The following is a 21,146-nucleotide window of genomic DNA, read 5'->3' as shown; positions in this document are numbered from 1 at the left end:
AGCTTAAAAAGCCCTAGTTCTCATTCACTATTGTCATAATATTGAAAAGAGCTGTGAGGATATTCTTTTTTTAAAAACGCCTTTTGTGAAACCACCACAAAAGAAAGTCAGTCATATAACTTTGAGTCAGTCATATAGCTTTGAAACAATATGAGGTTGAGCAAAGATCAGAGATTTCATTTTCAGGTGAATTGTCTTTTCAACATTGAATACTATTTTATCCTGCCGTCCTGCAGTAAAAAAATAACTTTTTTTAGCATGCTGTTACTGACTTGTTATTTAGTGAATGGTGTGGTTGATAAGTTACACCAGGTCTTGCGAGTTACTATATAAGTTACTAAATACTCCAGAAATCCATTTAGTGTAGAACTGACAGCAAAACTCTACTGCCCTTTTGCAGTGTAGTATTGTTTTATTGCCCCACAAAGAGCTGTGTAACAAATATTGCTTTTGTTTAATAGTGGATGTGAAAATCTCAGATACGAAAAGGGGAGAGAATTGGCTGTTTATAGTCCAAAGGCTGTCGAATTGTAGGGACACAACTAGATTTTCTGAAGAGAAGGTGCCGCCACAATGCTAGAGTTTTCTGGTTGGTTTTCAGGGACTTGCTATATGTTTGCTTAAGTATCCTGTGGAGTCTAAATTGTTCAGTGTGATCACATTAGTTGAATGTTCGCAAAATTTGCTAAGAGCAAAAAAGTGATTGTCTAATGTTAAAAGTGTAGTAATGTATGAAGCACAGCTCGCAGATAATTCTCTTTCAAAACTTTCTGTTGGTCAATGTGGCATATTTGTGTGACCAACTTGAACCCGTTGCAAAATTTCACCCTCAAGCTGAATTCACGATTTGGCCCAATATTTGCGGCCATTTTTAGTATTTTTTTTTTTTTTAGTTATGTTGCAAGATGTGAATAATTGCAAGATTAGTTACTTGCTAGTTTACTATTTTGTAACACTAAGACCTAGTTTCACAGACAGGGCTTAGATTAAGCCAGGATTTGGCCTTAGAAGGACATTTAAACAAACAAACAAACAAACATTACTGGTATGCATCTTGACATACATCAATGACACTGAAGTATTTTAAGGTATATTAGTGCAAATTGCTTTCAGTTCAGAAAGCTCAAACATGCATTTTAGTCTGGGACTGTAAAGCCTTGTCTGTGAAACCGGGCATAAATATGTAGAGAGCACTTAAAAAAAACTGCCTTAGAGACACAAAAAGAAGAAGAGAGATGCATCCAAGGCTGCGAAATGAAGCCGTGTCAATTTGCAGTGACACTGTGAAAGATGGCATGAAAATACTTGTGACACTCTTGTAGCTGAGAAACTTAAGGGAAAACCGAGGGGTGGGTAGAAGATGAGCTTGTCCCAGCAGACAGTCAATCAAGCAGTCCTGCATGCTCAGCTGTAGTTATCACACACACACAGGAGGGTTGCCTCTGCTGACTCGGCCACAGTGTAGATGACTGGATGGGCTTTTTTTTAACCACAGATCTGCATCTGTCAAACCTTGTGTAGCTTCGTGTGCATGACTCCCTACTAGCGAGTGCGAACGCTCGACTGGACCGAGTGGCAGAGAGCGGCTCATCTTTATGTGTTTATGAAAGGAAGATCACAGACGGTTTGTCTTTGCTGGAAGTCCTCCTACGCTTTCTCCATCACTCATATATACTGACAGCAGACGTGTTGAGTCTGAGCTCATATGTGTTGATTGCTGAAGTTGGTGTTTGTTTTGAGAGACTAGTAGCGCTGAAGTAGATAATTGCTCCTTATTCGTTCTTTAGTGGATGAATGAGTCATAATGTGTGTCTCCAGGTGAAGATTATTCAACAATATTCTTTTCCACATAAAGGTCAGACCTAGATACCCGCAAGTGTCAATTCTCCAGTTTGTGTTTATTAGCTGGACCATATGTCAAAGAGCAGCTCATCTTTGTGTGCTTTATATTCTGGGAATTGTAATAGAGGCCTAATATGTTCGTTTTTTTGAGCTTTTGATGGTCACAACGTAATGAAGTGAATTTTAGTAAATAGTAGTTGTGTTGATTGGATTACGTTCCCTCTTGGATTCAGCTCACTCATTGACTGTTGTAACACTTTCCATGTGTGTTTTCAACATCTACATTCATCACTGTGTAATTGCCACATCATCACACCCTGATGTTTCTGCGAAACCTCCGAGTGACGTGTTTGGCAGAACAGGTGTTAGGACCTGCTGCCCGTCTTAAGAAGGATGTAATGCCACTTTCTTGTTTCTGCAGGTGTACAATGGCAATAATGATACTTGCATTGCTTGTTGTAAATTTAAAGTAGCTAAACAGTGTTGGAGATTTTGTTCTCAAGAATAACTGTTTATTTCATTTTCACTTCTATTACTATAATAAGAGTATTCTAAAAATAATTTAAAAATGTAAATTATTTTAAAAAATCCTAAAAATAAAAATACTTAAAATATGATTATTTATATAATTATATTCAAATATGTGTTTTGGGGTCACGGTTTCGATACAAGTTTGGAATTGGTACAACAGGAACAAGCAACAAATTCTCAATGCTAGGCTTCTTTTCATTTATTTTGAACTGACAGTAGTGCAAATTTTGTATAGTTTATACATTTTGAACAATTTGTTCCACCTAGCAGCATTTAGTTCCTCTGAGGTAGTTGGTACAGTACAGCCTCATATAGTGTATTAAGCACTAAGCAGTAAACAGAATGCACTGTTGGATAGGTTTTTTTTTTTTTTTTGTAGGGCTGAAAAAACAAACAAAAGGTATTTGGTCATAATCAGCTCCAAAACTGAAAAGCATCCCATGTCTTATAAAAGTACAACATAAATAGAATAAGGAAAAATAAAACTGATGCAGAGATTAGTTACTAGATTAGTAACATGCGGTGGCAATGGCAAATGCACAAAGTTCAATATTACGCTTCTTCAAGAAATTACAGAAAGATGAGCTAGAGAAACATCTGAGCCTACTTTACTTTTCCACAACCCAAATCTGCAAAATGCCAAATGATTTTGTCTCCTTACAACTGCGGAAACAACTTAAAAAACTCTTGGTATTTTATTACTCATGGTATAAAAATTATGGTCGTACAGATGAGACATCATTAGAAACTGTGAACGGTCTTTTTTTATTTGTGTACACTCACAATAAAAAAAAAACATTGTGCTTTTGTAAAATAAAGAAAACAAACAGGATGCAGCTTTTTGCCGTCCCCGTTTCCTTTCCGTGAAGTTTTAGAGGGTGTCACAAAAATGAATAGAATCTCAGCGTATAGGCTACTAGCAAGCTCTTGCATCTGAACTCTTGTTTTGGGTTGGTCCTTAGATTGTCTCTTCTTCTGCTTTTCTTCCTGTTGTGGTGGTTAGCAAACAGCTTTGCATTATCATGCGCGCCCCCTTCTGGATTGGAGTGTGAATCGCCTGTGACGGTATTTGTCTTCTGACTGTATTCACCGAACCCCGACGTCCGTACCATGACCGTTCAGAATGAATGCATGTACCGTTACAGTTTTTAATATATACTAGGGTAGTCTGTGTGTATATATTAAAAACTTTGCTGAAAAGTTTTCTAAATATTATAAGTAATTTTCATATATATTGACACATATGTAGTTTTATTTAATTTCTTGAAAGAAAATTAATTGAGGTCTCACAAACCATCCAAAAAATGATTCACTAAAATGAAGACAATGAAATGAATGACAGAAAAGGTCATTCTAGAACAGGGGTCTGGCATTTTGCCATATTAAACTGTAAACTAACAAGTTTAACAAAGAAAACAGTAACTTTTTTTTCAGTAACAGCTATTTTTTTTATTCCTGGTTACTCCACAAAGCTGTAACTAAAGTCTACTAAACGGCTCTAAAAAATGGTGTCGGAGTATAATGTATGCCTCATCATCATATTTTGCATGTGTAAAATCTGTGATTAAAAGGTTTAGCAATGTGTGACTAATACTCTTGACTTTGTGCTCCAGTTTAGGAGAGGCGCTTTAGTCAAATGCTAGTCCTCTTCACATTCACCCTCTCCACTTCCCCATGACCTCACTATTCATTGGCCCTGTTTTTAGATGAGTGCTAAAACTGCCTATCATTCGAAGCGCTGCTATACTAGATGTGTGAACTTCCTGCTGTCATTTTTGGCATAGTTGTTTCCCTTGACATAACCGCAGTTATGTGGTGACGGAGTTGATGCAGAGTGACCTCCATAAGATCATCGTGTCTCCACAGCCCCTGAGCTCTGACCACGTCAAAGTCTTTCTCTATCAGATCCTCAGAGGTGAGACACACACACACACACACACACACACACACACACACACACACACACACACACACACACACACACACACACACACACACACACACACACACACACACACACACACACACACTATGCCCTTTATTTCAAATCTTCAAACTTCACCTTCAGAGGTTAGACACGCACATTCTCCACCCGAGTCTTTTTTCACCAAGATCTCAAGGGTAAAGAAACGTGCAGCCAATCACACACACTTCTCTACTTCATGTTCCTTTCTCACCAGAGACACTGAGCAGGAAGAGTGTACGAATGGGAATGGGAGAACCAATCAATCTCCTTTCTGATATTTTGTTTACTGTAGGACAACTGACATGTTTTAAAGGGACCAGTTCACCTTATTCCTAATGAGTCACATGAAACGCGTATAACAGTGTTTTGAAGTGACACAAAGCTCTATTACATCCTAGAGTGAAGATACCACCATAGGGTACAAGTCTGTTTATATGTAAACTGGATTAGATTTCAAACCAAACAAGAAACCTGCACAGCATATGCTTCATATCAATACAGTTGTTCACAAAATGTATTTGATGACTGATGTATATGTTGTGTCCACAGGATTGAAGTATCTACACTCAGCTGGCATTTTGCATAGAGACATTAAACCTGGTAACCTACTGGTCAACAGCAATTGTGTGCTTAAGGTTAGTGAAATGCGAGTCAAAATGTACATTTTGTCTTTTCTGATAGTTCAGCTTGGAAATTTTACGTACATTGACCCTGAGAAGTAGTCGAACTCTTAAGATAATTGTTTATATTAGTGATGTCATTTGATTAACAAAATGAAGTAATTAATTGTTATGTAATTAATCACGGTTAATTACACCTAATATTAATTAATATTAGTTATTTTCACACTGAATCTCCAAATTAATTTAGAAACAACATAAATATATTGTAAATGAAAACCAGTATCTACCAATTCTGGAACAAATGTCTCTATTAAATTATTTATTTTCTCAATTACTAAGGATGAAATGAGTAATTATTGCCTTTCAAACATAAAAAACCATCATTACCTTAAAACAATCTTTACATAAAGCACTATAATAAATGTCACATTTAGCTGTGCTTTTAGTATACTTTTTGTTGGATAAATATGAGATTTTGACTGTTTAAGCTCTATTGCACTGGCTTCTTTTGTCTCTGTGCTCTCCTGCTATTTTAGCATTATACACTCTAGCCTATGGGCCTTGAATTCTGTCTTTATAATTCCTTTCTTCCGAGGACGCTTCATATCTATCTGGCCAGGCCAGGTCTACAGTGTACACACACACACACTAACACACAATCTCTGGCTCCAGGGGGTCAGGGTCCCCTTGGGATTGATTCATCTGCTCAGTTCCTGACATAAATCTTCATTTTGGATCCCATAGCAAGAGCTCAGCTGCAAAAAAGAAAGAAAGGTTGATATGGGAAATATAGGAAGAGATAGAGAGATAAAGAAAGAGATAAATTCTTAATGTATGTGCGCGCTGACTTCACCCAAAAGCATGAGAAGTGCGCTTGAGGGGAGAACGGGAATAGATTATGCTATTGGACCACAGAAAGGGAATCATTTAGCATGCACTGCTTCATTTAGTCCTTAATCCCCATTTCCGAAAAGAAAGAATGTTTCTCTCGTTTAGCTCTGACATGCCAAACCTTTTCTTTTGGAAAAAAGAAAGCTGAAAATAATACATTTCAATATTGGATGAAAAACTTGGCAACGAACTGAAATAAAATGAGCTGAAGTACCGAAATTATAATATAAATTAAATATAAATTAAAGCTAAATGGATATTTAAAAAATCACAAAAAAGCACATAAAAAATTACTAAAACTTATCAAAAGTAAAATGAAAACTGGTAATATAATTCAAAATATGAATAAATGCTACAATAGTATTAAATAATGAACATTTGAGTGCACATCTAGGAATTTATTTAATATGTGTGATATAAACAACTAGATATTTCCATCTAGTATTCTTAAAATACGTGGATGGAGACTTGACTATAAAAATGGGAAACACAGGCTCTTTTGACTAAACCACCTAGCAACCACATAGCACCACCTTGGCAGCTTGTCACTCATTCCGTGGATGGAACAAGAAAAAACAAGAAATCATTTCAATAAAGTGCATGTTTTAGTGTTACTTGCAGGATTTGAATTTGTCTTATGGGAAGGCATAAAATTAGGCTGCTGGGATATACTGGGTGGAGCTGCTTGGGTAAATTGTTAGTAATGCATGTTATGCTCTTTTGTGCCTTCTTTCTGAGATGGGGTGGAGAGAAAAGGCAGAGATATTTTTCTCATTTATTTATTCCCCATGAGCACTCAAGCAGCTCAAGATGATGGAAAATTGGGTCTTGTGTTTATAGCGCTTTTAGTGTTTATCCCTTTGGATAAAACGTGAATGAGCCTCTCCACCTAATTTTCTCAATTTCAATGTATTCATAAAGCTCAATTAAAAACAACCACAGTTGACCAATGTGCTGTACAATGTTCTAAAAAGAATTATAAATACACCTAAACCAATAAAAAAAAACAATGAATAAAAACAAAACAACAACAGACAACAAAGGACATCATGTTATAGGCTAGCGTGAAGAGATACTAGAGTAAGAGATTTTGTTTTTATTGCTTGATTTATTGAAAAAAATAGCATTTTTCAACATCTTCTCCATCCCTGTCAATACATGCACACTGCAGACTCCACGTCAACCTAATAAGCGTGCAAATAATGGTAATATGCACACAGATTTGTGACTTTGGCCTGGCGAGAGTGGAGGAGCTGGACGAGTCGCGTCACATGACCCAGGAGGTTGTGACGCAGTACTACAGAGCGCCAGAGATCCTGATGGGGAGCAGGCACTATTCCAACGCCATCGACATCTGGTCTGTGGGCTGTATCTTTGCAGAGCTGCTTGGCCGACGTATCCTCTTCCAGGCCCAGAGTCCCATCCAACAGGTATTCACCTACGCTCATGCTCAGCACACGATCTGTAGGCAAGAACTGGCCCTTTCACAGAGCTCAGTGTGATTTATACAAGTAGAACATGTTCCTGTCAACATTATTTATTGTTCTTGGAACAACATTCTTATCAGCCAAATAGAGCCCTTTGATTTTAGAACAGCTAAGGACGTTAATCTAGGAACATATTCTACTCACATTGTGTCTTTTGAGTTTTTTCCTCAATTTACAGTCTGCAGTATTACATGTTGTAAAATGAAACTTCTAACTGCTCTCATCGCAGTATGATTGTGGAATTTGGCCTCTCAGATGTGTCAAGTAGAGACGAGTTCAGTTGCACTTGCCCAAATTGTTAAAATTGACTGTGGCTAGTAAACAAAACATTTGGCAACAGGATTGGCTTGGAACAGTAACGTATTTTATGGATTAAACTGCATGAACTGAAATCTGACCCTTGTGTGATTCAAAACAAATGCAACGAAAAGATCAGTGATTGTAACAACTTGTGTACATTCTGACAGCTTTTACCTCAATGGAAAAGGTACTATTTAAAATGTACTTTATAGGATATTTTATTTTACAGAAGTCAATGTGATTTCAGTTACACTTTACAATGAAGTTCCATTTTTTAACATTAGTTAACTACATTAGTCAACATGAACTAACATTGAAAAATACTTAAGCATTTATGATTCATTTTCATTTGAACATTTACTAATACATTATAAAAATCAAAAGTTGAGCTTACACGATTAGTTCTAAGTTCTAGACTTTGACGTGGCTTCTAACACAGCAACTGGTGCTGTTTCTCACAAATATGGAATATTGAATATATATATATATATTTTTTTTTTATATATATATATATATATTTTTTTTAATTCTAAAAACAGAATTTAATCAAATGGATCGATATTTAGAAATTCAAGAAAAGTTACATTAGTAGTGCTATTATAGATTCCCAGCTTTGTAACATTATAAGTGAAAACAGAAAATCCTGGACACTGATGTTAAGTGTGTGACCTTAACGTACAGTTTTTTTGTCAAATGTCGTACAGCCATGCTAATGAGAGAGTGGAGGCAGCTCAAGGCTCTGTTGTCCTGAGGCCCCAGTGTGGCCGCGACCCAGAAGCCCTCTGTCCTTGAAGGCTGTGTGCAGGCAGAAGCAACACCATCCGGGCTTAGACAGCATGTCCCTAGCATGTACACGGAGGCCTCTATTTTGTGTAGATTCTCATAAATCTCATGACATATGATAGAGTTACATGAAACAATGTCTTGAGAAATATGATTATAGATACACTTTTTAGTTTTAAAAATTTAACACAGAAGATTATAAGCCATGCGTTCTAATAATACTGGCCCTGCAGTGTGTCAGAGGGTCTGGGACTAGCTGTTCCTCTGGCTGTGTGTGTGCGCGTGTGTGTGTGTGTGTGTGTGTGTGTGTGTGTGTGTGTGTGTGTGTGTGTGTGTGTGTGTGTGTGTGTGTGTGTGTGTGTGTGTGTGTGTGTGTGTGTGTGTGTGTGTGCGTGCGTGCGTGCGTGTGCGTGTGTGTGTGTGCGTGTGCGTATGTGTGTGCGTGCATGCGTGCAGCTACCATCCCCACAGCACTGAATGTGCACCGACAGCACATCGACATTCCCTTTAAGGCTCATTAAATTCTCTCCAGTAAAGAACTTGATTTACTTGAACATGGTTATGCTCTAGTTTGTTTGTGTACAGATCATGAACATGGATCTAGCCTTATATGTTTTTCCCTTGTCCTTCTCCTCCTCTTTTATTTTCTGTTTTAAATCAGGACTTTCTATTTTTTATTCATTTACATATATGTGTATGCCTTATCCTTCCCGAGACCCGTACTAAAACATAGTTGTGTTTCTCTCTCTCTCTCTCTCTCTCTCTCTCTCTCTCTCTCTCTCTCTCTCTCTCTCTCTCTCTCTCTCTCTCTCTCTCTCTCTCTCTCTCTCTCTTTATGTCTTTTATTTTGCTTGAAATATGTTGATAAGAAGTTTACAAATAAGAACAGGCCATTGGTCTGATGAGTGATCAATTACCCGACATGTCATGTGATTGGTGGATGCCATCCCATCTGACTTTCTTATTGGTTATTTAAAAATTTGAATTTTGTCTTTGCTTGTGTTCAAATGAGTCTTTGTGCTCCTGCAATCTTTTAGTAAATCATATACTTTTAGATAAATTAGTACTTAAAACATAACAAAAATACTACAGTAGCTAAAAACGAATTCCTGGATCTCAGGTGTGTGTGCTGTACAAAGAGCTTGTATAATGTTTGTATTATGTTTGCAACTTTTACAGATGCAGTTCTATATTCATTTGTATATAAAACACTTATTTACTCTTCTTTTCCTCGTTATATTCTAGCTGGACTTGATCACAGATCTGCTGGGGACTCCGTCTCTGGAGGCCATGAGGACGGCGTGTGAGGGGGCCAGAGCTCACATCCTCAGAGGACCACATAAACAGGTGAGTCTGACATCGAACAATGTTCCAAAAACCAGGCACAGGTGTTCAAAGCAGCATCATGAAAGACAATGACTCGTTAGTGGATTATATGCTGTGCAATGCTCCTTTCCACTGATATTTTCGGTCCCAGGAAGCCTGATTATAAACAGGCCCTGTGGCGCTGCCATGGTGACTCGCTGTTCCCGCTGAGTGACGGAACCTATTGACCAATCCTGCACCTTGTTTATGGAACCGAGTCGCTCCTGCTGCCCCCCGTAGCGCAGAAATTTCCCGTCAGGCTTTGCTCCAGGATTCCCGGCACGCCACTCGCTCCAGGCTCTCTCCCACAGCCTCTCCATTTCCTGCCCTGCATCATATCCACTGACAGACTGATTGATCAGTTGATGAGAGCAAGGAGAGAGAGGAAGGGAGGGAGGGAGAGGGAGCCATGACAGCTATCATTGACATATTTGTGCACAGCAATTTAGTGGTTAGACCAAACATTAAAACGGAAATACTTGTGATGAATGATATAAATTCCATATTGGTTATCAGCTGACATTAGATTTTATTTTTTATTGATCAAGATTGGACATTTCATTGTACGTGCTCATTACCACTACTGATTTATTTATTTTACATTTGCCATTAATCGCAAACCTCAAAATGAAAAAACATTATAATGTTATATAATATAATGTAAATTTGCATGTAGCATTTACAACAATTCATTTTAGTGTTTTATTTCTAATTAATTTCTAATTGTTTTTAAATTGTATATAGTTTTAATATCAGCCATTTGTTGGTTATTGGCCATACCATAATTATTGTCAAGTCTGTGCTTTTTAAGTAATAAAACACTTTCTCCTATCCCAGAGACACTAGGGCAGGACTATCTGTTTGTCCAACCAATGATGGACAAGGGGCGTGTCCTGGAAACCTGTTTTAACAAAATTCAATATTTATGCAATTGTGGCTCAGAAATCACACACTTCAGATTTTATCTTCTGCTGTATTCCTTCAATATGACTTTATGAATTTATGAAAGGTTAGAAATAGTGCCTTTTGGTAATTTTAAAAATGAAAATGAAGGCTGATGGTTTTGAGTGCATAGAGAGCTGTTCTCGGCGTGTGAGTGTGAATATGTGTGTGTTGGTGAGGGTGTATGAGTGATTTTGCGCTGGGTGTTGGCTCTGTCTCTAGACAGCTACGCTGAGAAGGCGATACCCTGCAGAGAACAGGAACTGCAGCGCAAGGGCTGTGGACCCCTGCTTCCTGCTTTGCATCGACCTGATGCCTGGCTGCTCACCAAGAAGCCCGCCTACTTTGCACACACACATACAGACCCGCACCTGCTAGACTAGAGAAAGTCTTTACCATTTAGCTCTCTATGTAAAGAGGCACTTGTTTCTCTGGTCAACATTCACCAGTCTTAATCCCAGCCAGTTACCCACACACACTCATACTGACATTTGGCTGACCTTGTCACTCAACGCTGCCTCCTGTGTGTGGTCGACAGGCCCTAGAGCAGGATGTTTTAATCATGTTAATCAGCTGAGCTTCCTGTTACATGTAATAGGCTTTGGAGAATGAAAGAACAGGGGTCTCTGATGGGTCTGTGGGGTATTGTGATGAAACCCCTCTATGTGTCTGATCATGTGTCTGGGTCAGTGTTTTCCAAAACATTCCGTTTTTAGGAGTTGGCACATGACATTGATCATAATAATAATAAAAAGAAGAAGAAGAATTATTTTATTTATTAATATGTTATATTAAAATATTATATCAATAATTGTATCAATGAATTGTATTAAATAAAGATTTTTTACTATTTAAAAATAAATAAATGCTATGTAACATACTTTTTTATTATATATTTTTTATTTTTTTATTTGAACATCTATATTAAACAACTTAATGTGAAGTAAACGTTCTGTCAGTATGTTAACTGCTACGACAGTTTCAACGACTAATGATTGAAACTGGTGACGTGTGAATCTCTTTTGCTTATTCAGAGAAACTGCTCGTAAGAGTCATTTGTTTGTGAACTGGACTCTGGTCATACTAATTATTTTTGAATAGAAAAACTTGTAACCTGTTAAACAGGGGTGCGCATAACTTTTTTTGGTCTGGTTCTCAAGGGGAGCACCTGGACATGGCACACTTATCGTACAAGCTTATAGAATCACGTTCCTCCTGACTGCTCTCCTCACCATCTTCTTTTCTTTTGAACATGATGATGACGATGTTTTTTTATTTTATTAACATTAATGACAGGAATATTAGGTTTCTGTCACTTTATGACCGAATGCACGGACCGTATATACTACTGACACACATGCGGTTTCTTTATCAACTGTTCACTTATGAAATAACCAAGAGAATACATACCGGGATGGGTATTTGACATAATTTTCTCTGTATGTGTCCGTTCAGGCGAAAGTAAACGCGAAAGAGGGCTCAATTTTGTGTTTGAGCGCTGTCTGAAACACCCCCCCCTCTCTCTCTCTCTCTCTCTCTCTCTCTCTCTCTCTCTCTTTCTGCATACAACAATCTTTGAGTGTGTGCGGCTGTGCTCTCAGATAACAGTATAGCCCCTTTAACACAGCGCGTTGATCCAGGGAAATTGCCGGGAAATTGCCAGAACGCCTTTTGTGTGAACGCAAACACGACCCGGGATTGATGCCGTGTTGGGGACCTACTAACATTGCCTGGGATCAGTCCCGGAACGCGCGCTGTGTGAACAAAAGCCGTAATCAATGCCGTGTCAGAAGTGAAGTGAAAGCAGGCTAGTGAAACGGTACGTAATGCGCTAGTTTATGATCGAATCAGAGGAAAAAAATGCACACGCGAGGTTTCTCCAGAGAGAAATCGCAGCTCATGCCACATCGATGTCACGTGTCTTTACGGGATTTTTACGGGTTGTGTGTGAACGCACTCTCTGATTCCCGAAAATCACTGGCAGTGTGAGTGAACCAAAGGCCTCGTTCACACTGCAGGGGCTTAAAGGGTTAGTTCACCCAAAAATGAAAATGATGTCATTAATGAATCACCCTCATGTCATTCCAAGCCCGTAAGACCTCCGTTCATCCTCAGAACACAGTTTAAGATATTTTAGATTTAGTCCGAGAGCTTTCTGTCCCTCCATTAAAAATGTATGAACGGTATACTGTCCTTGTCCAGAAAGAAAATAAAGACATCATCAAAGTAGTACATGTGACATCAGTGGGTTAGTTAGAATGTTTTGAAGCATCGGAAATACATTTTGGTCCAAAAATAACAAAAACTACGACTTTATTCAGCATTGTGTTGTCTTCCGGTTCTGTTGTGGATCCGCGTTCAGTGACGCTGCTGACGTAAGACGCTGCTGACGTGTGTCTGGTGAGCCCGAGCTTCGTTTACAGTCTGAGGGAGACGCACGCTGGAAACAAAACAATCTTCACAAACATGTCTAAGGATTTCCACACAGAGGAAGACTTGCATTTTTTTGCCCAGCCATATATATTTGAACCCGAATACACGGACGCACCAGATACACGTCAGCAGCGTCTTACGTCAGCAGCGTCACTGCGGACTCGTGAACGAGGATCCCCAACAGAACCGGAAGACAATACAATGCTGAATAAAGTCGTAGTTTTTGTTATTTTTGGACCAAAATGTATTTCCGATGCTTCAAAACATTCTCACTAACCCACTGATGTCACATGGACTACTTTGATGATGTCTTTATTTCCTTTCTGGACAAGGACAGTATACCGTTCATACATTTTCAATGGAGGGACAGAAAGCTCTCGGACTAAATCTAAAATATCTTAAACTGTGTTCTGAAGATGAACGGAGGCCTTACGGGCTTGGAGCGACATGAGGGTGAGTCATTAATGACATCATTTTCATTTTTGGGTGAACTAACCCTTTAATGCTCAATTCTGATTTTTTTGAAAAAATCTGATTTTTTTGCAAGGTCGTTCACATTTCGAATTAAATGCGACCTTTTGTAATCTCCTGTGTGAACGTGAACGTGAAAATGACCCAGAAGTGACCCGCATGCGCAGAAGAGTACTCAACGGTCAACGACGTCACTTTCTCACTTGTTGTTTGCGGAAGTAGCTGAACATGGCCTGAATAGAGCTGTCCCCCCAAATATTAATTATATTAATTCCATTGACTGGTCTCAGCATCGTCCGCCACAGTTGTTGTTTATCTTCTCATTCCCGCCTACTTCAACGCAGAATTAGGACTTTTGTCGCATATCAATGACGTGCGGGTCGGATACATGTGACCTGGCCGTTCAGATTGAAGTCGCATTTCAAAAGATCGGATACATATTGGATTTGGACCACATACCCAAGTGGCCTGGGTCGCATTTGAAAAGATCGGATCTGTGTCAGTCAGACTGTCATGAAAAGATCAGATACAGGTTGCATAGGGGCCAAAAAATCGGAATTGGGTCGTTTCAGCCTGCAGTCTGAACGTAGCCAAAATCAAACCAACCCGGGTCACTTTATCCGTGTTTTTTCCGGAATCTCTGTGTGAAAGGGGCTTCTGTGAGATGTGCACCCCTGTATGTATTATATATGTATATATATATATATATATATATATATAAAGAAAGACTTGTTTTGTTCTCTATAGATAACTGTGCTTTTAGCCACCATTTAATGGATGAAGGTTGGAGAAGTCAAGGCAATGAAGTATGTTTAGATGAGTGAGGTGTCTTTACGATCAGAGTCAGTGCTGGAGTCTTAATGACTGGGTAACATGGCACACCAGACCTCCACCTCCACTTTTGTGAAGGTGAATAGCTTATCAAGATGGCTTTTGAGTGAAAAAGATGGCAGCGAGAGGAGTCGGTCTCCAGAGGGTCTTGCAGAGGGATTTCAAGAGGCATTTCTGTGTAGTTCTCAACAGCGGGGTTGGGAGATGCGGTATGCTTTAATGCCCATGCTCAAGATAAAGGCAGTCGCCCAGGATTTGGCTGAGTGGATAGGTGGAGGAAGAAAGAGTCGAGATCTGTCCACGAGAAAGCAGGACTTGAGAGATCTAAAAAGAGGTCTGACTCTCAAGATCAACTTGGCTGCCTCCACAGGGGAGCTCATTACTTCTATTAATTTTGCAAGGCACTTACCATCACTAGAAAGAGAGGAAGCTTTTAGCCTCCGCTAGAGTGGGAGGATATAAAGAGACCCTATACCTTAGCTGTCATTTATAAACACAGTGGAAAGGAAGTGAGAGGTTTAGCCCTATTCAAAACTTCGGTGTATGTTGTGTTTTGTATGCTAGTGTGTTTATGTCCTTTCCAGGCTTCTTAAAGCTTAACTAGCAAGAGTGCTTCGGTCAACCAATTTTAATGGAAACACCAAATTGGTTGACCAAGGAACTCTTGCTGAGGAGTGTTTTCCTATAAGATCTCTTTAATATGTAATTTTTTATCAAATTTAAATTTCTTCCTTAGCAACAAATAATTACATTTGAGATTAAATGCAGACTTTTGTATTAAGTCACCGTGAAATTACAATTGAACTATTTAGTTTCACCCAAAAATGAAAATTACTATAATAATAAACGTTATTTTCTATAGTGCCTTTAAAAGTAGCATCTCAAAGCACATGACAAGAATAACATCCAATAAAAACATACAATGATAAAAACAATCCATAAATGAAAATAAAATACCAAATAAAAGCATACTTTTATTGAATAATATGATAATATATTGAATTATCTAAAGTATTATTATTATAGTGTATAATAAATATAATAATAATTATTGTATTATTAATCATATTGGACAGAATTGATGCTTGCAATTGATTATGCAAGTACAACCTCTGCTCATTAAAATGTTTTGTAGTTGTAACTCGCCTGAATGTGGTTGCTGCATATAATAATAATGATATTTCTTATTCTTATTAAATTATTTAAATTACCTAAAAATGTATTAATTAAATTAATAATTGTAAATAAATAAATTTTTCAAGGATTTGGAAATTTATTTGTTTAATTTTTAATTTTAATTTTTATCATATGTAAATAGCCTACGCTGTATCACTCTTTTTTAATTCTTTTTTTCTTTTTTTACATCAAAATCCTTTTGTGAATGTCTATCTTAAACTATTTATCATATAAACACCCTGTCAGTAAGTGTGTCAGATGTTAATTCGGTAAATGCCATGACAGATTTATATGTTAGATTGATTAAAACTGATGAATCTTCTTGACTGATTCATTAAAAGAAACTGCTCAAGAGTCATTTGGTTGTGCTATGAATTGAACTGCACTGGTCGTGCTGTATGTTTGTTTTGTGTGCGTTCGAGCGAAGACACAGGGAACTACACTAACCTTTTCCACTGGTGGCACTTGCACTACTAACTTTTTCAGTTACTAGCGCAAAGTATGATTTGGTCGCACAAATTATTTATAGTAAGCCGCTCTGGATAATAATGAACAATAATGAAACTGTATTGCATACAGATGTGCTTTTTATTTTACTTGCCATGTTTTAAACCACATGCCGCCTTGTTTTTGTTTTCTTTAACATTGGTTGGGATAGATTTACTGCAATAGAAAATACTGTACACAATAAAGAGCAAAATGGATTTCAACATGCTATGGTTTGCACAGATGGGCAGACTCGTGAACTCGTAAGTAGTGATGCACCGATGTGAAAATTGTGGCCGATACCGATAACCGATATTAATATTGCTGTTATGGTCGATATCTCAAACAAATTTACTGATAATCAAATAAAGAGATATTTGTAAAAACACTTTTCTTTTCTTTTTTTTACTTTAGAAATGACTGATATTGGGCACCTTTACCTGTGTGCAAAATATGTCACACATAGGACACGCATGCATTATATTGCATTGCATATAATGTGTGCTGGTCAACTTGTCTAAAATTAAGAAACCCCTAGAAAAGAGTAAAAAAAAAAATGCTGAAAAAAAAAAGTGTTGTATTTATTATTCCAATATCCAGGGAAAACGGCTTCTATTTGTGACGTGCTGTCTTTGCGTTTGAACATTGCACATTTTAAACAGGACACGCATTAGCTGAATAAATGTTAGCCAATACAAACATATTTATAGAAAACAGTTGACAATGAATAGAAAGAAGTCCAATAATAGCATAACAAATCACTTATTATAAAAATAATATCAAGTATAAGTTAAATGAATCCGACATAGGCCTATAATGAGGGCTGTGTTAGCAGTAAAACGGCCGTCATTTAACGAATTTTAAAAACACGGATGGATAATACAAAATGCTTTCTGACATTTTGACAGAAAAAAAACAAGCAAGAACAAAATTTAAACTATAGCCAATTTTCATTTTACAATTATCTTCTCTCTCTCTGTTTGCGCGCGTCCGTGTTTCTGAGAGAGAGAGCTCGCGCAGCACTGATACAATGGTACGTTTTAATCTAAGTAACGGTCGCGGGGCTGAAGCCAACTTGATGTGTTGAATGCTCAGAGCACGTTATAAAACGTATTCTTAAAATACACATTTCTGTTTTAATAAATGCTCATAGTAAAGCATAGCATATTGCCTAAAAACATAGGTACAAAAATAATCAGTGATACATTTGCGACCCATTAAAAATTAGGGTCGCAATGGCATTTCAAAAGGTCGCATATGCGACCATTTTGGTCGCAGTGTAGTTCCCTGAGACAACACAAGAGAAACACTTTGTCTGTTCAGATCGAAAACCTAGGTAGAAGAAACATATTGGGCAAAATCGATAGTTGCAGTTGATTATGCAAGTGCCACTTCTACTCATTAAAACTTTCCTCTGCTTTGTAGTTGTAAGTCACCACCTGAGTGCTGTGTATGTAAAAGCCGGCAGGGAGCTCTTGGAAACAGATGTATGCTCGGGTCCATGCTGATTTTTCCGCCTTAGCAGAGAGGCAACATGATCAGATCAGATTTCCGCCTACACGCTCTCTCTCACAGGACACGCACACACACTCGGGTCAGAAAGTGATGACCCCATTGCTGGGTGGGCTTACAGTAAAGGCTTTTAAAAAGCAGGGAGAATGAGCAGAAGGAGTGTTGTTTAATGGCTTTAGGGGGTCTTGCATGCTGACCGTGTGCAGAGCCGGAGCAGATGTGGCCCCTCCCACGTCGGTCGCCAGGGGCCGTGTAGCCTGATGTCTGCCCCAAACTGAACTCCATGGCACCTGCTAACAGATGGCCTTCGTTTTATTTTCCCCTCTCTGTGCGACAGCACCGCGTAATAACCCGTGTTCAGTTATTGAGACAGGCACTGGGTTTTTTGCAAATTCATGCTACTCAACTGATGAATCATTGGCTATTTCCTGTGCAATACATAAATACAACGGGGATGGAAAGTACACACAAAAAATAAAATAAATATATATATATATATATATATATATATATATATATATTTATATTTATTTTATTTTTATATATATATATATTTATTTATTTTATTTTTATATATATATATATATATATATAACTTATTTAATTATAAATATTTGAGGGAAAATGTCACAAAATACTATAATACGTTTAATACTTAATATTGTATAAAGGTTTCCGTATTAGTTAAGATTGTCTTTTTTTCCCCAGTAAAATATCTAACAATGCTTAATAATAAGAATATAGGAGGCATGCATATGTATAATCATTTTCACTTTTCTTTAAATTGTTTAAAAATAGCCTATGAGAAAAATAAATATTGATTTAAAATCTTTAAAGATTATTACTATTTGTAATAACATTTTATATATTTATATGTATATGTTTATGTTTAAAGAAATAAATACATTTGTTAATAGCTACTTTTATGAAGTGTTTATTTATTTATTTTAAATGCAGTGGATGCAACTTTACAGTGTCTTGTTTTCAAGTAAAATGTCAAAAATAGTATTAGGATTATATTATATTATTTTTCTAGTTCTTAATATAATAATATTCTTATTAACATTAATATTCATATTATAAACATGTTAATTTAATGCAGCACTCATGAATGAAAGGTGTCCTTGACCTCATTAGAGAGTCGCTATGGCTGTAATGTTCCTCTTATCGAAGCATGTGAAGTTCTGTGCTCTTGCCGAAGATACAGATCTTGTTTTGACGTGGTGACAGTTTCACAGTTCCCAATTTTCATTTTAAAGACCAGTCATTAGTTTGTTCATCTTGATGTTCGCATCCATGTGTGAGGCCTCAGACATTTGTCCCGTTCCTGTGCTATAAATAGAGAAGATCTGATTTGGGCTGTTTTGAAAGGAGATCCTTCAGGGGCTTTAGGGATCTTCATCCTCACCGTATCGGCTCTAACACTTAGCCAGATTAATTTGGGCATCTGAGTGCATCTGAGAGATAAGGTCTTCAACAATGTCTCCACTCCCCCTCGCAAACTAGCGCTAAGTGCTACCATTCAAACTGAAACCGGAAACAAATATGCTTTCTCACAGCCTGACTGCGTGTTTTTAAGAGGTGGAAGAGTTACACCCCTGCCCTGCATGAATGTTATTCTATCTCAGAGCGCCACTCTGCTTTTAAAAACGCCACTATTCTGCCTTGTTTTCTTTCTCTTTCTCTCTCTCACCTCTTTTTTCTCTTACCGTTTTCTTCCTCTTTTTTGTTTTTCTCACATTCAATAACATCTTAGTACAAGTTTTTTTACTTATGTGCACAGAAAAGGTTTTCACACAAAATTGCATGGTGTATTTATTAGTGCTGTCTATCGATTAAAAAATAACTAATTAATCGCACATTTTTCTGGAGGTAATCACAATTAATAGCATCTAATATTATTATATTGTAATCATTTTACATTTAATCTCCAAATGAATGTAGAAACAACAGAAAGACAGTATACTTTTAAATATTTGTTACAACTTTTTAATTCAAGTGAACTTAAAACAATCGTCACATAAACATTATAATAAATGTCACATTTACCTGTGCCCTTTAATGTATCAGGGCTCAACGCTAAGGATTTTTTTTTCCCATTGGCCCAGTCAGACTGGTTCAGATTTTTACATTCCTTTACATTCCTGCACAAAAAAGTTGTTGCTTTCATTGTTTTTGACCCATGTAGTCTTGTAAACAGTGCTTTAAGTTTTTCAGGTAGATCTAAGAGCTAGGAAATATACATAGATTGAATAAAGTTATCAAACACGTCACAGTCTCCACTGAATAAATTATAAATTAAATATGGATTAATCCTTATTAAAGCTACACAAGTTACTTAGTCAAGAGCAGTGAGTAACGTACTTCTATTATCATTGATGACAGACAGCAGCAGGTTCATGCTGCTGTCACTTTAAGACCTGCCGCAGATCTTACACGAATAAATTCTGACGAATTAAGGAACTATTTAACTTATTTAAGACTTTGCTTTTGAGGATTGTCGACAAAACAGGCATTTTGGAATATTTTTTGGTGCGCGCTGTCTGAAACGGCTTTCTGTGCGCACGAGTGTGTGTGTGTGTGTGTGTCACACAGATAGAAGAGTCACAGACGCGCGCTAGTACAGCACTACATTCACTTTTGTGTCTTATTGCGCTTGAATGGTTTAATTTAAGCATTTGCATGAATAAGAGCGTGATATTAGTGTCACTGTCACTTGATGGGTCAAAATATTGAGTCAAAAAATTATAGTTTTGAGAATATGTTTGAGAAAGACCCGAATATGTAATAATGGCTAAACGTTCATGTATTTAAGGGTTAAATGTGTGCAGGGCGACAAGCTTCAGTCTTGTGGTGAGCGCTTGGCATTAATGAATGAGACCCAATATCTATTACACACACACACACACACACACACTGTTCAGATTCTGCCTGTCGAAGTATACAGAAGGCAGTCTGTTAACTGCTCTACTGCTCGCGTTCTCTGGAATCACTGTTGTCTCTGTCAGCGTTCGCTCGTTTAATGGCCTGCTTCTATGTCAGCTCCCCCTCCCCCTCTCGTGCCCGTAGGAAATGTGCCCTGTTTTTTTTTAGCATGTTAACTACGTAAAATAAACAAACAGACAAGTCCTATCCACCTGTCTGTCCTCGCTTGGTCTGCTCTCTCTGCACTTGTGGGCCTGAAGGGCTTTGTGTTGTTTTGGTGCCAGGATGATCAATGGCTTGTTTGTGAGACTGGGGAGAGATGGCCCTGACCACACAGCCGCAGCGAGCGGGGGGAGATTATGGAGGAGCGCTGGGGCGGTTGGGGAACGCTGTAGCCTGCACCTGTCGCTGAGTGTGCTGGGGGTTTAGCTGGGCCAGAGGGGCGGTCGGACATCACGTGGGCACCGCTTCACAGTTTAACACATAGATTTTTTTTTTAAAGGAATTTACCACTTTTATTTAGCAAGAATGCGTGAAATTGATCAAAAGTGACATTATAATATTTTCATAATTTTGTAAATT

General features: G+C 37.7%; 1 protein-coding gene across 1 annotated transcript in view; it reads left to right on the top strand.

Annotated features, from left to right (window-relative positions):
* The window catches only part of nlk2 (nemo-like kinase, type 2), a 97,678-nt gene that overhangs the window by 61,346 nt on the left and 15,186 nt on the right, over positions 1-21,146 (top strand). Inside the window, exons 4-7 of the mRNA XM_077208145.1 lie at positions 4,182-4,288; positions 4,889-4,974; positions 7,074-7,283; positions 9,669-9,770. Of these exons, the coding sequence (XP_077064260.1) occupies positions 4,182-4,288; positions 4,889-4,974; positions 7,074-7,283; positions 9,669-9,770 (505 nt within the window). The remainder of the gene's footprint in view (positions 1-4,181; positions 4,289-4,888; positions 4,975-7,073; positions 7,284-9,668; positions 9,771-21,146) is intronic.

Source organism: Siphateles boraxobius, unplaced genomic scaffold (genome assembly GCF_051911475.1).
Source record: "Siphateles boraxobius isolate OS27281-9 unplaced genomic scaffold, OSU_SipBor_1 6, whole genome shotgun sequence".
NCBI lineage: Eukaryota > Metazoa > Chordata > Actinopteri > Cypriniformes > Leuciscidae > Siphateles > Siphateles boraxobius.
This window is presented reverse-complemented; position numbering and strand designations above follow the sequence as displayed.